General features: G+C 37.6%; 1 protein-coding gene across 1 annotated transcript; it reads right to left on the reverse strand.

Moving 5' to 3' along the window:
- Positions 1-6238: 6238 nt before the first annotated feature.
- LOC139726614 (negative elongation factor E-like) lies at positions 6239-15965 on the reverse strand. Its single transcript, XM_071637602.1, has 8 exons — positions 15771-15965; positions 13760-13841; positions 11625-11683; positions 10373-10578; positions 8873-8916; positions 7948-8086; positions 7087-7250; positions 6239-6360 (listed from the first exon to the last, which is right to left on the reverse strand). The coding sequence occupies exons 1-8, from the start codon at positions 15840-15842 to the stop codon at positions 6290-6292; spliced, it is 837 nt and encodes a 278-aa protein (XP_071493703.1). The 5' UTR covers positions 15843-15965; the 3' UTR covers positions 6239-6289.
- Between the last annotated feature and the right edge of the window lie 2607 nt (positions 15966-18572).

Here is an 18572-nt window from a genome sequence, read left to right on the forward strand (position 1 = left end):
TGTAATACAGTGGACTCCTGTTATAACGAAATCCTCGGGACCAGCAGTTTTCTTTCGTTATATCGAAATTTTGTTATGAACCGAACAAATAAACAATAAAAAGGCACAGAATGGATAACGTTGCAGCCCGAATTTTTTCTTTGTTTTAACCGGAATTTCGCTTTAACCATGTTCGTTATAATGGGAGTACACTGTATGTATACCGGTATTATTATGTTAATTTGAAACTTCAGTGTGCAGCCGTGCTGTTTGTTTTGCTTTTTCAGGAATTGGTCATACACTTATTCCTGTCAAAAGTTTTACGTTGTCACTGTTCTTACATGAACATGAATATCCACTGTTTTGCCCAATGGTATGACTAGTATTCACCCAGTTAATCTTATGAAAAGCAATGACATCTAAATCATACAACCGAATTATTCAGCAGTAGATATTTAATTAACACCTGAATGTTATCTGTCAGATATACAATTGATTCATATTTTCATTGTATTATTATACCATAATTATTATACATGTAATATTTCAAATTGCATAATTATCAAACAAGATTTCATGATATCACTTTATGGAAAGACTATTCTGAGCATCCTGAGCTTTTGTGTGTGTTTCACCTGTGAAGTATCTTGGGTCCTACGACCACAGCCCCAACGCATAAAGGCTCAACTCTAGTATGTTGTTTGAAACAATGTCATAAATTTACCCTCTTCAGACCAGTCAGAATAAGGCAGAACGTGACACACTTTTAGATATGATGCTCTGAGATGTGAAGCAAAAGTTTCGTCGTTGTCAGTATTGCAGAATAATGGATTTGGCATAAAGTCAACATATTGGGAGGTCTATATCCTAGGAAATATTTTAGAAGTCCAATGCATTGTATCACACGAGCCGAATTCGCATGCAAGAGTTATTTATTTTTGCATCGTGATGCTAAAACCAACGTTATTTGCCACTGTTCACACGCAGCAAGAAAAAAAAATATATATACACTGTATATGTGTATCACCAGCTGCAAATGAAGCACTCTGACTCTCAAGACTACGCATGACTATAGAATGTGAGTGTGACCCTGAGCACCCAAGTGTGCAGACATAGCGTGGCGACTTGCATTATTGGATTAAAAGAAATCAATGTTCTGTTTGGGTCCTGTTCACACATGCTGTGCAGGTCAAATTTTTATGAGAGTTTAAAAAAAAAAAGGACTGATTTTTGTAATCATGAGAATTATCTGGTAACAATCTTTTGTGCTCACATGCAAGAATGAACAGTTTTCCCACCACGTTGCAAAAATCTACATTCAGAAATCGTTACTTGCGGACGTGTGAGAACAGGACCACTTTTGCTGGGAACAGGGAAGAAAACAAAGCAAAAGAAGCAAACTTTAACTTGGCATCTTTGCCTCTTATCTTCATCTTCAGCGAAAGCGTTTGCTTTATTTTGCCTTTGTTTACGTTGTGCTTCTGCTGAAGAGGAAGTCTAGTCTCTTCACAGAAAGTTCTGCAATACCAGCACAGCAGCACCATGTCTGATTTGCTGAGAAAGACACTCACTTCTGCAAATTTGAAATAATAATTCACAGCTTATAAAGGGATGTATTGATTTATGTGTACCGTGGTATGTACATTGTGTAATACTGGTCCCATAGTGTGAGGTATTATAGGTTACACGAGTGTCGTGCAGTCTTTAGTCAAGACTTTATTACACTTGACTGCCTTGCTCATATCATTACAATGTATCTAATGTGGCCAGCTACTTGCATATTTTGTGACTTTGAACTCAATATGGCTGATGGAACTATTGCATGCATTCCATAAAGACATCAGCTGTTGTCCATTTTTTTCTTTTAATATTGTGTATAAGCATCAAGTATAAATATATATAATTATGATTATATATATGTAATTTGAAGAGATAAACATGACATTACCTGTGTGACTACATGTGCATAGGCAGACATGTTTCATAGCAATGTTGAAGAGGAAATTAATTGTTCTCTTGGAGGAAAAAAAAAAAGATGACAGTTGCCATATTGTGATTTAGAATCTCGATGGGATGGTATGTAATGATGTAGATCATTTACAAGAGATGTTAGATGTTACAGAAACTTTGACCCCAAGTTAGAGTTGTCACATGCTTTCCTCATGACAAGCGAGTAGCCATGAAATCATTGGAAGACAGGCTAGGAGAAACGACTAGTAGATCTGTGTGGCTACGTTATGTTTAAAAGTTTTGTCTTTAAAGCATAGTAATCTATGTTCATCTACCAGTAAGTTTACAAGAATTAACCTCAACACTCAAAAAAGAGAGAGAAAAAAAAGACTGAATTCACAATATTCCTGAAATAATAGCTTACATTTATGCGTGCACCATGGCTGATCAATATTTTGCCACGTTCACTGATTTTTTAAATAAAACCAGTATATCCTCCCTCTCTCTTCATATATATATGTATATATAAATATACACAGACACAGACACACAGGCACACACACACACACACACACACACACACACACACACACATATACACACACACACACACATATGATTGCACTGACATTGTGACCCTATAATCTACTGCCACACATTGATGTTTTATGCATGAAGACTTTGTACGAGACAAGTACAGTGTATCTACAACATATCCTGTTGTTCGCTCTCTTCCTACCACTTTGCACAATCTTTATTCTTTCCTTGGGAATATGTCAACGTCAATGATAAACTGCCCGCCATTTATTTTACGTAATTCAATATTAAGGACCGATTATTATAATTTCTGGAAACTCTACATCACTGATAGTTGTATATGACCAACAAGAAAGAAAACAGGAGAGATTTAAAAGAACAAACAAACAAAAACCTTCCATGCTTGGTTACGCAGTTTCTGAAAAATGTATTGTTTTGTTGCTTTGAATTGTGAATTAGTATTTGAATGTTCCTTCAGATTGGTAGGATGCTCCTGTAATTAATTCTTGGGGCAAGCTGTGATGTATGTATTTGTACTCACGAGGTGATTGTGGATTCTCAGTTTAAGGTGAGAACACGCATATGTGCTGTATCGGGTGAGAACGAATTCAGACGAGTATGTTCTGAATGTGTGACACAGGTTTTTCAAATCAGTCGGTTGGCTAGAGGCCCATACTGACCAAGAGATGCCAATGCTTGGAATAAAAGATATTTACCATGCTAAATATTTGCTTTGTCTTTTCTTTTTGGTCATAGGTGAAAAGCGAGGAGAGTCAGAGATTTGAAAAGGTTATGTGAAGAGGTCAAAGGTCGAAAAGTAAACAAAGATATCAGCTCTTTAGTAAAGAGCTAAGTATACTTGCAAGATGCCAGTGAGAAAGAAGATACAGTGTTTGATTATCTAGGGTTTTTTTGTTTGTTGGTTTTTTTTTTTTTTTTTTTTGGGGGGGGGGGGGTCTTGATAACATAAAATGAAGTATCATATATAAAGAAATTATGCAAGTGAACAGCTGAAAACAGAAAAGAAAAATAGACTGGACCTGTGTGTATGTTTATTTGTGCTGGTCGTGAACATTACATACACAGTGAACTAGTCTCTCAAACTTGTATCTGTGTTGGCATATTTTAGTGAACATGGTCTTCAGCATTTTTTTTTCTTTTTATGACCTCTACCACTTTGATAGTTTGCTTGATCAATAGTATATATAGATTAACTTAATCAACCAATAGAAATATACAGTACAGTCTGTAGTACATTTTCAAGAAAAGCAAGTTGTATTTATCAATATTACATACAAGTGAAATCTGTCACATTATGTCAATGTTTTCATGGTAAGTCTGCGGTTCATTATTTCTGACTAGGCAATCCCATTATGTTGGACTAAAATCCCAAGGTTAGTACCCTCTGTGGAAGTGGAACCCAATACAGTACAAAGGGGAAGGAAATACGGAGTATTCCATCGCAATGGTTGAAATGCCATTAGTGGATGTATAACCTCCCAGGGCAGCTAGAAGCAAGACAATGCTGCTCTTGCAAGTAGAGGAATATATCTCTCTCTCTCTCTCTCTCTCTCTCTCTCTCTCTCTATATATATATATATATATATATATACATATATTCATATATATATATCGTCTCTGGGGCGACAAGACCTCGTATCTACAAAATGTCAAATGTTCAGGAGAGCCAAAAAACATGACAGCCAAAGCACTGTGGCGAATGGGATAGCCTTTCCTTTGACATGCCGTGGTGGCTTCATTTTTGGAGTAAGAAAGTTGGGATCTGGACAGGAAATCACTTAACCCATTATTTGACCATTAATCCAAAAAAGTGATTTTCACCAAAATTGCAGATACAAGGTCTTGTCACCCCAGCGACGATATATATATATATATATATATATATATATATATATATATATATATATATATATACATATATGTATATATAAAAATTATATTCATATACAGTGTACGTGTATATATGACTGTGTGATGCTGAAAGAATCAAATTGTTGTTTTGTGCACTGCAAGTATACACACAATCTGGATGACAGACTGCAAATAAATGAAATATTAATGGTAAACAAAGGTAGCACACTTAACTTGGCAATTCATTTGTTTACACATATGTTACATTTTATTTACAAAATTGAGAAATCAAATTGCAAGAAAACATAATAATAACAAACACTGAATTTGCAGTAAGACTTAAGAACAGGCTTAATGTTGCCAACATAATCATGGTGAACTGCCACAAACAATTTTGCTAATTTTCCTTTTGCCATAATCTTTCAAAGAATACAATGCACCACAGATATAGAGAAAAAAAATTAAATTTAAATTAAAAAATGTGAAGTCACTCGACACTGATTATCTATTTGAAAAAACCCCCCAGAAACAACAAAGGTTGAAAATCATTCCTCAGAAAATAAAGGAGTCACTTCATAATTTGTATGTTTTCAACATACCCATGTGTGCATTCACAGCTACTGGAATAAATATTTGTACATGTCTTCGGCACATGCGGTCAACCTCGCTGAAGTTGACCTCGCATAGATAGAATAATTGCCTAAGTTGGTTAGGCACTGGGGTTTCAGCGGTGATAGATTCTACTTAAAATTGCTTTGAGTAAGACAGAGATATCTTAGGTTTCTTGTAGGATGTCATAGGGTGTAATAACTCCTACTAAATCCAGTCTCATTGATGCACCTCTCTGGGAAAATGCATGATTTTAGTTGAATCATAAAACACAGCTGATCTAGCTCAAAAAAGAGAAGAAAATGAGTACGCAGAGGAATAATTGCCACTTCTCATCGCCAACCAAGAAAAGCAGCTGACCAAACACTTTGTACATAACTACAATATTAACCCGTTGAGGGACACGTGAGTTTGCTACAACAAGCATTTCCCATAGACACCTGCCTGGTCATACTCGGGACTTGTCCTTAATGGATTAATGGTGGCTCAAATTTCAATGGTAATTTGTGAATGATGGTTCACAGGCCACACTTTAAACCGAGGGTTCTCCTTATCGCAACTGATTCGACAAAGAGTGAAGATCTTTTCGTAGATGGCTTCGTGTCCACAATGTTGTACAGATGGCGTAAATCACTTCTTGTTTGACGCGTGGTGTCGAGTCCACAGCGGTTTGCAGAAGTCTGGCATTCCATGTTAGTATCAAAACAGGTGAATCCTGTTCCAAAATGGCTTTACACATAGTGGGCCCTCAAAGTTGGCTCGCCGATGCGATGGTTCCAATGCTGGTAGATTTTCATGGCTGCTTTGCATTCCAGTTGTGATTTAAAGATGGCTTTCATGGTGTACATGGTTGCGATTAAGAGTGAGCCATTCACACTGATAGTGAAGAATTATGACACCCAAAAAGTCAAAGACTGGAGTGTCATTTTGACGTTAAATTCACTGTGACAGTTTGCATTGAGAATGTTCATCACAAAAACATATTAATAAACTTTGTAACAATACTTCCTCTTGGGTGCTTGGATCCGCCATTTGCATGCAATAAACTGCCCAGCCAATTATGCTCGAATCATGCTCGTATGTCACAGTGGCGGCAAGAACTCGTCTTTTTTTCTTAAACTCCACAATTTTTCACTGCAGTGCAAATGGAAAGGCTAAACATCCGAATATCTTTATACGTGTAGTTTACAGTGAGATTGTGCCTGAAGCCTGCTTAAGCATTTTTTTTTTTTTTTTTTTTGTTGTTGTTGTTGTCACAAATCTGAAGTGACTTGCTGGCACGATGAGTTGAATTTTCAGCTTCATAACACCAGCTTGCCTTTACAGCCAGTCCAATATGCATCTATTCAAATGTGTTGTCGTATACTACAACTTCCCTCTGGTCCTTGTGTCTCGTCTTGGTTATGCCACCAGCTGGAAGGGGGAAAAAAATACAAAACAACAGAAATTAATACAAAATTTACTGATTCATATGAGTGATTTCTTCACTTCAAACATGACAGGGATATAAAAAAAAAATAAACACATCTGCTGACCATCAAATGATAAAATGAAAATCGAAAGTAGGATGCGTTCTTAGCATAAGAGTCATTAAGACATACTGGAAAGGAAGGGTAACTATGCTTATCCCTACATTCAGTAGATGATAGAGCCGGGGGGAGGGGGGTGGAGGGACGGCAATGAAGGGATTATTAGATTAGGCTGAAATTAAGCATGCTCTATAACCATATTTTGTCCATGCTTAACGTCAACTTTCAAAGCAGTAGCATTATCCTTTCAAACGTTTTTAAAGTTGAAAGTGAAGACCACGTAAAAGATGTTTACAGAAATTTCTAAAGAAATGAAAAGGGGCCTCTAAGACATATCTAGTGACACTATTCTACAAAGAAGTGTTCTAAAAACAACCTGCTAAAAACATGCTTTCCTATTCATTTTATTATCCTAAAACCTAAAAATTATGTAGAAAAAGAATACACGTACACGTAGCTCTTTCAGAAAATATGAAAAACTAAAGATTGCCTGGGTTGACCCTTTCACCTTTTTTTGAGTCCTCCAATAAAATCAAGTCGGGCAACGTTTTGCCAGTTTGTGATGCATGGTCAAATTTGAATTATATGCCATTTGCCAGTGTGTTCTCACCCAGTTTTGTCCAGGGAGAGTTGGTGTTGTTCTGGACGGCCTCCAGGGAGGGCTGTCTCCGGGCAAGAGCTACCTTCAGCGTCATGCCCTTCACCATATTGCCGTTCATCGCTTCGATGGCGCTGTCCGCCGCATCCAGTGCGTCAAACGTGATAAAGGCGCAGCTGGAAAGAAAACGGAGGATCATGAATAGCAGCCATGAAGCAAATGCATTTACATTGGGTGGTTACATCACTGGCAACTAGCTTAGAAACATATGCTTGAAATATTGAACTACACAGATCTTTTGACAAAATTACATCAGAAATGGGTAACGCAATAGTCAAATACTTACATACATTGTAGTTTGAAAAAAAAATTGCATTGCACTAATACTACTTCTTATGACCAGCGTTATTAGCCTACCCCCCCCCCCAAAAAAAAAAAAAAATGTCTAATTGCACGAGTTTTTCTCACAAAACATGACATCATATGAATTCAAACATTCAGAGTGAAAGGAGGTTTACTTCTGATTTGATTCAAGGAAGATTTTTTTTCTTAACGGAGTACCAGTAAAATTCCAGTGTAAATGATCTAAAGTGTTGATACCTCACTGTGGTCAACAATAATCCATTTATAATGACCACCACAGGGCACATGGAAACACAGCTGCATGCATTCTATCTTTTAGACTTGTATCAGATAGTCCCATCTTGAGAGACAGACTTCAATTTGTCGACATATCGCTAAAAACATCCAACTTTTGTGGCAGGCAGTGGGGAGGGGGGGGGGGGGAATCTCATTACACGAAATCAGAGTGAAACAATTTCATAAATATGATTTAAACTTTTAGAACATTTTTCGTAGCAGTTAGTCTTGTACTTTCTGTCCGGTTCCAGGGAGATGTTTGCGATGGAGCCAAACTTTGAGAATGTTTCCTTGCACAGCTCCTGGTTGATCTTTGGACAGTAGACATATATCGTGTTTCCTCGCCGCCTTCCGCTGAATGACGTCTCTTGATCTGTAAGGAAAGTGAACACGATTGAATACTAATGAATAATGCAGCAGTTGGCATCTATTCCATAAACTTTTACCACATTCTGTATCCTTATTGCCATTATTCATTAATCCAATAACTGACATCATATTATATACATTGCAATAGAAAAATAACAGAACAGCCATGCAAACATAGAATATAGGAATTAAATGTGTAAGAAAAACAAAGAGTTCAGTTCCTCAAGGATTGATAGACTGAAAATTCTTCACATTGCTACAGATAAAGACACAGAATATGAGTATTTGCCAAGTTAGGATGTCCCTCACAGGATTGCAGATGCAAGAAGCATATCAGGGCAATAACCACTCCCCCCCCCCCCCCCAGTAGTGATAAGGTTAGAGTAAAAATTAGGGTTAGAATTTGGCTTAAGGTTAGGATTAGGTTCAGGATTAGGATTAGGGTTACGGTCAAAGTGTCCGAGGTAATTGCCCAGGGGGTAATTGCCCTACACCCGCAAGAAGATAACAATGGTGAAAAGTCCCTGCTGATCATCTAATTCTGCTTCATTTCAAATGTCCATATCATTCTTTGGTATTCATCAACAGATACACAGAATAATATGTACATCACAGTTTGATCACAATGACACGTTCTTGGGTTACATGATAATTAACTGCAACATAGACTGTAAACTGATTTTTTTTACAAAGGATGTACCTTGGTCTTGAGGAGTTACCCACTGTACAATAAAAATCTTATCATCTTTTACTCACTACAAGTGTACCACATATCTACTAGATAACTTACTGGATTCTCGCTTTTCATCTTCCAATGTCCCTTTGCTGACAAATCTGTGTGAGAATAACCGGAAAAATAGCAAATGTGTCTGTATTGTTTAATAGAATAATACATCTGTGAATAAAATTTCAGAGCACCCAATCTTTTAGATAAACAACTGTGGTTTGTGAAAATCTATGGGAGTCTTATGACAAAAAAAGGGCTTATCTAAACTTGTTAATAACAGATTGTGTGGTATTAAATGGGTATTATCATCATCCCATATTCAGGGTTAACAGCAAACTTTGATCTTAATTTTCAGAAAACTGTAAAATGCCATGGCAGTAAAACAAAATATCAAGTGGTTTATAGGAGTGATTTCCTTCATTTTCAATGCCAAACCAGAGGGCGGTTCAGGCAAAATCTGGGTAACTGTCATTCTACCATCTAATGGCATCTTTCAATAAAAGCTGCTTGCAGTTGTGAGTGCATGCAGGTGATGGCTTCTAAATGTGAGCATGTGATATCAAAGTAAATGCTTAGTGGGGAAAGCAGGAAGAAAATTCACTATCAAAGGCATAGATAACTACAACATGAATGTCTACTCCAGCAGTATCTCATCTGATTGATTTGAAATATTTAACACAGTGTGCTGTACAGCCCCCCTCCCCCCCTCAAACCCCCCCCCACACAACAACAACAACAAGCAAACACACAAATAAACAAACTAACTTACTAACTAACTAACAAAACATCAGACTGCTTAACAAGAAGCAGTCACATTGGGTGTGACTGCATAAAATCATAAAATCACCATATCTTTTCAAACAGTAAGTACTTAAGCATCAAAGGTGAATCCGGAAATCTTAATCACCTAGTATATAACGTCTGAAGAGATCCTTGTCATTTGATTGGTTGTTTGACATTGATCATTCGGTCCATTTCACTATGACGTCATCATCCGTGCAATCGTGGCTCCATTTACCATGCAATTTTGGATCCCTACGATTTGCTTCATTGCACGCTCGCTGAGAGCCCGGCACACTACGCGTGTAAAACACTTGCGTTTGCAGTGTGTATGCTACAGCACAATAGCGGAAAGCGCTCAGATTCTCTCTTGTTTCTAAATCAATAATACGTCAAATGACAAGGATCCATTTTAGGCGTTACATAAAACAAATAATAAATGTTTTTCATTTGTGAAATGGACAGAATATTTCATTCGGTGAAAGATGAAATGTTTGATCCATTCAACTTGGCTGCGCCTCGTTGAATGGATCATTTCATCATTCACCCCATGAAATATTCCGTCCATTGCACTCATAAACATTCATTATTTGTATACTATTTTTCGCACACCAAATAACGACCAGCTGCTCCGTCCTATAAAACTGCAGTAAAAAAAAAAAAAATAATAATAATAATGAAAACTAAATTTAAAAAAGTGAAAAACACACACTCCTTCAAACTGAAGAAAAATTCATTGTGGTGATATTTCATGGCAATAGCAAGACTTTTCCATTTTTTTACCTGTCATATAGTCCTTTGTGTTTCTTCATATCTCCCCCTGATGAAGAGGAATGGTCATCTGACCCCCGAGGACTTGACCCCGAGGCATTGAAAGGTTGATATGCTGGAGCTCCACTGGACTTGTCTGGATCACGAAGCCTCTTTTCAAGGTTGCGAGATCTCTTGAAGCCTTTTTCTTTATTTTCTTGCTTTGTCTGCTTTGCTTGCTGATTGAGAACAATAAAAATGCATAGTTCCTTGGTTTGTACATTGTGTATAATTTGTTTTTATTCCAATAAGATGAATAATTCTAATGAACAGAGATTTCTCATCATCAACAAGCTGAAAAGTACTACAAATGCATCCCAAAATCAATTCCTATGTGCAAACATTTGATACTACAGCTCACATGCATTTTGAAATTGCATTAATAGTCGGGGATAACCACATGATCCTGTTGATAAATGGTTCTGCATGAAGTCTTCTTTTTACTCAGGTATTCCAACTTCAAACTTGATTTGATTTGATCACACACTTCACATTTCTCGAGAATCAACTCTATATGCACCACAGTGTAAACCCCCTGTGTGCCACATTATTTTGAGACTGCACCATAGGCATGCTTTGGTTTTTCAAATCTATGTAACTTTTTATAGATTTTTGTTACCTGGACATGCAAAGAGCAAAGTTGCAGAGAAAATGCCAAGCTTTGATATGATGTAAATTTTATGACAAATCTATGTTTACTGTATACGCTGTTATTTCCGCGTACAGATATTTTCGCCAATGACGAGGTCATAGACATTTTTGCGAGATATTGTTTTCCCAAATCGACACCGACACTTACGTTAATGCCCTATTAACAAAGTGCAAGGAGACATTTGTGCGTGTTGTTAAATTCATGATCCAACCGAGATTCGCAAAATTCGCGAAAATCAAACCCTTGCGAAAATAACAGCTTACACAGTATCTTTCTTTGAAATTACCAGTAGCTGCTATAATCCTTCAGGCACACAAAACAGTGACAGAAATTCAGAATTTACTCGCAAATCCAATAGCAAACGCCATTTGATGATATTCAATCACCACTCAATGCAAGCTACACGTGCTAGAGGAAGAAAATCACAAATGAGGCTTCCATTGTAATGCAGCATTTTGCAATTTACTGGTAGGTTTGGGCAGGTTTGTGCGTTTGAGCAAAATATGCGAACTTTGCACACCATTGACTAAGTCAGGCGTGCAAATGTGGCACTTAAAGAGTAAAAACACATACCTGGGCAGCAAGGATCTTTTTAGCCAATTCCCTGGCATCCTCTTTGCTTGTTTCAGCAGCTGTTGAGAAAGGGACGGGAAAAGGGAAACAAAATTTTCAGATGACATTTCCAAGACACAAATAAACACACACACACAAGATAAAAATCATAATCATAACAAAAATAGGCATCTCTACTGCACCATCTACCCATAGTTAAATTATTCTGAGGCACATTATGAAATAGGAGGACAAGGAGAAACAATGCAATATGCTACAGACAATTACAAACTTGTGTCAGCTGTGTGGTGTATGCTTTTGTGAAAAGGACTGTTTTTCAGGTTAGCTTTGAAAGAATCCAATGTTTGCATGGAACAGATACGAACACAGAACTGATTCCACAAACATAGTGCAACATCTGAGAGGGCTCAGTCTGCAAAATGATAAATTCGTTCTTTGAGTTACAAAGTTTGTTCTTATCTGCAGAAATTAGAGTAACAAGACATAATTGTTGTAAATATCCTTCTAAATTGTCTCTCTTTCTTTGGATACCATACTATACTCTTTTACTCTTCATTTGAAACTAGCATTTTAAGAAACAACCATTTTACAGACAACCATCATGTGATACAGGCCAACATTTTGATTTGCGAAAGCGGTAGAATCTAGAGCTGTGGAAGCAAAGCAACAGACCAGGAAAAATTAAAAATTTGAGAAGTAAGCTGCATTTCAGTTTACTTAAAGATCCCATTTCAATGATTATCAATTTTGTTTGTTCATTTTTCCATCTGAGAAGATGGCTGGATAGCCGTATTCAGCTATGCAAAGCTAGTCTTCCATGGGGTCCAGTTGAATGTGAGGCAGGTCCACTTCATCGGGTTAAACACCCTGCTCTTTGCGATGAATGAATGAAGCGGGATCTTTTACATGCATGAGTTGTGACTCTGTCACACACGGGACCTCCATTTTATGTTCTATCCGAGGGACAGAGTGTTTTGCCTCTTGCCAGAGGGGACGGTATGATTACACACAACATTGCTCAGTCCAGACTCGGGTTCAAACCTGGGTCCTTTGGATCGTGTGGCAGATGCACTACCGACTGAGCCAACTCAACACCCAGTTGATGAGAGTGCTAGATCATTTAGACATCGGTCAATTTTCACTTAGTTGTAACAATTCAAGACCAGTTATGTATAAATATGTTCTCATTTAGAATGTAGGACAACATTAGTTAAATTTGTATTTTATAAGTCACAGACATAACCATATGCAGGAATATTTTTCTAATGGGACAAGAATTATGTTCAAATGTTGTTGTTGTTGTTGTTGTTGTTGTTGTTGTTGTTGTTTTTTGTTTTTTGTTTTGTTTTGTTTTGTTTTGTTTTGTTTTGTTTTTGTTTTGTTTTGTTTTTTTTTTGGGGGGGGGGGGACACTCCGCCAGTGAGGGAGTGAAGCAACTGAGCAGGGAGAGGGTGTGTGAGGGGGTATCACCCTCCTAGATGAGGGAGATTATGCATTCTTAAAACTAAAACTCAACGATCTATATTTAAATGCACACTTTTGGGGGAAATGTTTGGAAAATTTTTCAATAAAAAGTAAGGAAAATTAATATTTCAGGGCACTGCAAATGGCAAAGGTATAATATCTGTCACCTCTTTTTCCACATGTGCATCTTCACTACACAGGTATATATATGAAGTCTATGGAGATGGACCAAGGCCAAGGGGGGATGGTGTGGAGCTTTTGTACTTTTAGAATTGATACTATTCTAAAAGTGGGTTGGATAATGATCTGGTATGCACTATTTGGGGAAGTACGAGAACATTTTCAGTCATAAAGTAAGAAAAAATGAATATTCAGACAGTGTGACTGGCTGTATTTGTGGTATCTGTCTCTTTTTTGCCATGTGCATCTTCCCTGTGCTGTACTAATACAGTCCATCCCCTTCCCACACACCAGGACACAAGGGAGCTTTCACATCTTTAGAACTAACAAGCAGCCTGTAGTGTAAGCAAAAATGATTACAGCCTACACAAAATCTTTATAGATTTTTACTTTAGTGGCAACACTTACCTCATTCATTCATTCATTCATTCATTCAACCATTCCTCTTAATAATACCTCTTCATTACCTCTTTCAATAAATTCATACCTACCTCTTTTAGTTGCTGTGGGTTGGGGAGTTGTTGGAGTTTGTGGGTTGGATTTACTTTGCCTCAGCTGCTGTATTGCCTTTTTCTGGAGTAAAAGTCATAATGAGCATTAACACATCAGTTCGGGAAACCCACTCACAAGGGGGGCCCCTCCTTATAAGTAACCCGTCCCCCTTATAAGTAACCCCGTCCCCCTTATAAGTAACCCCCGGGGCACCCCTTATAAGGAGTCTCCACGCTTTTTTGCAATGTAACGCGAAAATGAAAGGACTGCGGCAATTCGCTTGATTATGTCCATAAAGCTTCACAAGTTTCCTAGTTACTCACGAAATCTGAGCAAAATCGGTTTGAGGCATCATATCTAAAATCATGGATTTAAATGCGATGTCAAACGACCCATGCGAATGCTGAAATGCGAGCGATTACTGGCGTGAGTGTCGCCAGGCGCGGCGGCGCGGCAATGCTTGAGTGCAGACGTGGCGACTGAGTACGGTACTCGGTCGCCACGTCTGCACTCAAGCATTGGGTGATTTCAGGTTCGGTGCTAGTGCTAGTGCTAGTGCTAGCCCCCGAATAACAGCGTTAAATCGAGCTCCAACACCGACGGTCAGATTAACGAGGCGATACCGATCAAAATTATCGATTACCAGCACTAGGTGTTGGAATCACAGCACCGCGAGCTCCGCGGGAATTGCGCGACGAAAAAAGTGATTGCGCGTGATTACAGTCAAATATTAAAAGATGTAGCCATAATTGCTTAGTTTTAGGGACATAGTGGGGAAGAAATATTAAAATGCCACAAATTTCATCCACTCCCCAAAATACAACTATCTTAATTTTGCTCCCAGGCTCAGATTTATGAAGCCATGTCGAGAGTGTTCGTGTACGTTACGTGGGCGACCACTGCATTAGCATAGACTTTGCACGTAAAACGTGCATCTATTATGGACGTGAATATGAGTCTCGCACGGCAACGCTAACACCAGCACCGAACTTGAAATGACGAAAATGTTAATCCCTAGGGGCTAGTGTTAGTCAATGGCGAAAAAGCACGTAAATCGCTGACACAATCGGCGGAGCTCGGTTCAGCAGACGACATTCAACACCGAGCCCAGCACCAGCAACCGGAAATACGTCATAATTTTGAGGTCAACTCCCAACACCGACGTGATTTCAAGTTCGGTTTTATCGCCGGTGCTAGTGCTGAGATAGCACTAGCACTAGCACTAGCACCGAACTTGAAATCACCCATTGCCGCGCCGCCGCGCCTGGCGACACTCACGCCAGTAATTGCTCGCATTTCAGCATTCGCATGGGTCGTTTGACATCGCATTTAAATCCATGATTTTAGATATGATGCCTCAAACCGATTTTGCTCAAATTTCGTGAGTAACTAGGAAACTTGTGAAGCTTTATGGACATAATCAAGCGAATTGCCGCAGTCCTTTCATTTTCGCGTTGCATTGCAAAAAAGCGTGGAGACTCCTTATAAGGGGTGCCCCGGGGGTTACTTATAAGGGGGACGGGGTTACTTATAAGGGGGACGGGTTACTTATAAGGAGGGGCCCCCCTTGTGAGTGGGTTTCCCGAACTGACATCTCTTTTCTCATGAATGATTCATAACCACCTGATTGGCAGAAGATATTCAGTGTTGTAACAACTAAACTAAGATACTAGAGCTCTAGACTAGATAAAATAGATAGAAAATTAAATGATATACTTACGGCTAGATCTAAAGTATTTTAAAGATACAAAATTAAAATCAAAATGACTATCATCAAACTATAGTATAATCATAATCTGGCCCTACAGGTACAGGAAATGTCAAAGTCAAAGGAGAAATTCCAGGCATTGATTTGTGAACTAGACAGACCATATTTTTAGATGTCATGCACAAATGCATAAATGTAACTGTTAGTATTATTATTATTTACCACGAACTACACGCACGGTATACGGTACTAGTTAGTACACCTTACAGCAATATAATAGTGTGGGACCACACAGTTTTTACCTTCTTTCGAAGCTTGGCAAATTTCTTCTGCAGCATCTCTTCTTCTTCAGTTAATTTATTAGAATAACCCATGGCGTCTCCTTGGTAATCATTAATCCCTATCGCTATGAAGATCTGGACACTGTGTAAAGTCAAAATATGATTTAAACTTATCGACGAATTAAGCGAGGATACTCAGTACAGCAGTGTCACCAGACGTACTGTACATGACCCATAGAGATATATACTAAGAACACCTCTATGACATGACCACTCTGTGACGCGAACGACGCAGCCTTCCGGATTGGATATGAATATACAGCTGTCTCGCGCTCGTGTGTAATAAGAACGCTATTTTTGGCCTAATTAGCGTCGTCTTGGCGTTCGCGTCGCATATCTAAAGCTCGCTATTGGCCGAGTCCTGTAATTCAATTCAATTCAATTTATTTGTTCAATGCCACCAAGAAAACAAATTACAGAAATTGTAATACCTCGGTATTGGGTGAAGACAAGAAATCAATGATTACACAAACATGACAGATAGCTAAAAAGAGTTAACATATACTAGTACATAAAGTGGAAAAGATAGGAGTCCTGCTGAGAAGCAAAGCTTGTAAATTGCAGAAACTCCTATTTACAGATACAAAACAAAAAACAAAAAAACACCAGATACACAAGACTGGAAAATTCAGCCTGAAAACTATATACAATATATACATACAATATGCGAAAATGAAATGATAATTGTGGGGGGGGGGGGGGAGAAAGCACACTAACAGATGTTAAAAAAAAAACAAAACATGTATTTAAACAGAATAAGGGATTGAATAATGGGAAGAAAAAAAAATAACTTGGACTTGGACACACAGTTACAGGGACAAGAGTAAAGAGGGTGAAATAAAGGCAATGCCTTACAAGATATCCAGTGCTTAACTAAGATGCAGCTCAGCATTAATTAATGGAAAAAAAAAGTAAAACCAATAAAGCAGATTATATCAAAAAGCCTACATATATCTAATTATTCATAAAGATGTGAATTTAACACTCAGCCCTACCGGTATTTAAAGATTACAATTTATGGAACTTTATCAACAGTGGAAACACATGTACAACATGTATGTATTCCCTCTGACAAATTTCAGAGTGTAAAAAATAAAAAATTAAAAAAATATACAGGTTCAAATTTCAATACACAGAAGCAAGGTCAAAATATTTGACACAAGTTGTATGTCACACAAATCTTTTGTACAGTAGGACCTCAGTGAACAACAATTTGAAAAAGGTCCCAATTGCTATTCTTAAAACAGACTCACATTATGCACAAAAATGTATGTTTATAACTATGCAAGTTATTTCATCTGAAGTACAGTAATACAAAAAAAAAAAAAAAAAACCATCAGGATTCATTGTATCTGTCAAGAAGATAAGATTTCATGTAGTTTACATTCATCATTAATTTCATGGATTTAGAACACTTTTTAGCATACATCTTAACTGGTAGTGTGATTTTTCCCAACATTTTTGCCATTTTCATTATGAGAATATTAAATATCAAAATAATTTCAGTATCTTCACTTGATTTATTCAGAACATTATATATTTAGCAGCTCCCTGTTAACTCAGCTGTCCCTGTGATCACACAGTGTAGGATCCAGTTTAAAATGAATATTTACTCAGTGGCAATGCAGATGAGCACATTACCAAGATTTTGTGAATCAAGTTAACTCCTTTTTTTTTTCCTTTTTTTTGCTTTCTTTACAGCCTGTAATGTACTCAGAGAGTCGATAAAAATAATGACTGTTCCGGTATAGGCCCCCTATCGCGTACATGTACAGTATATGTCCCCCCCCCCCCCCCCCCAAAAAAAAAAAAAAAAAAAAAAAATTACAACGGGGCCCTTCGCAATGATATCTTTGAAAATAGTGAATCAATCTAAATACAAATTCAGGGTATGAAACTATAACTCATTGCCCATATCTTACAGAAAACCCCACTCGATTTGCTTTAGTGGTCAAAGAGAAATACGGAATTTTGTAGAGGATGTCGGGAATCTCTTCTGTCCAAGTTCTGTCTATTATTCACACACAAGATCATCGAAATGCTAAACTCGTAAGAATCCGATTCATGACATGCTTTACAACAATCCACATTTTTCTGTGACCGCTTCACCAAATCGAATGGGGATTGCTGCAAAATAGATCTAAAATGTTGTATTTTAAGACCCTGAAGTAGCATTTAAAAAATTTAATCATATTGGGCGTTATCAATGCAAAAATCTGATTGTAATTTTTGGGGGACATACTGCAGTAAGTCGCCCCAAAAATTACAATCAGCTTTTCGAATTGATAACACCCAATATGATCAACCTGTCTAAGTGCTACTTCAGGGTCTTAAAATATAACATCTTAGCTCTATTTTGCAGAAAATCCCATTCAATTTGGTTAAGCGGTCACAGAGAAATGTGGATTGTTGTAAAGCATGTCATGAGTCTGATTCTTCCAATTTTAGCAATTCAATGCTCTTGTGTGTGAATGATAGACACTGAGAATTTGGACAGAAGAGATTTCCGACATCCTCTACAAAATTCCTCATTTCTCTTTGACCACTGAAGCAAATCGAATGGGGTTTTCTGTAAGATGTGGGCAATGAGTTATAGTTTCAAACCCTGAATTTGTATTTAGATTGATTCACTATTTTTATAGATATCATTGCGGAGGGCCCCGTTGTAATTTTTTTTTTTTTTTTTTTTTGGGGGGGACATACTGTATAGCTATATTTTGCTACAGTATCCAAGTCAAGTAAAGTGATATAGCAGTCAGTTCG

This window comes from Diadema antillarum, unplaced genomic scaffold (genome assembly GCF_040938485.1).
Source record: "Diadema antillarum isolate AM-2024a unplaced genomic scaffold, OU_Dant_1.0 seq00000094_RagTag, whole genome shotgun sequence".
Lineage (NCBI taxonomy): Eukaryota > Metazoa > Echinodermata > Echinoidea > Diadematoida > Diadematidae > Diadema > Diadema antillarum.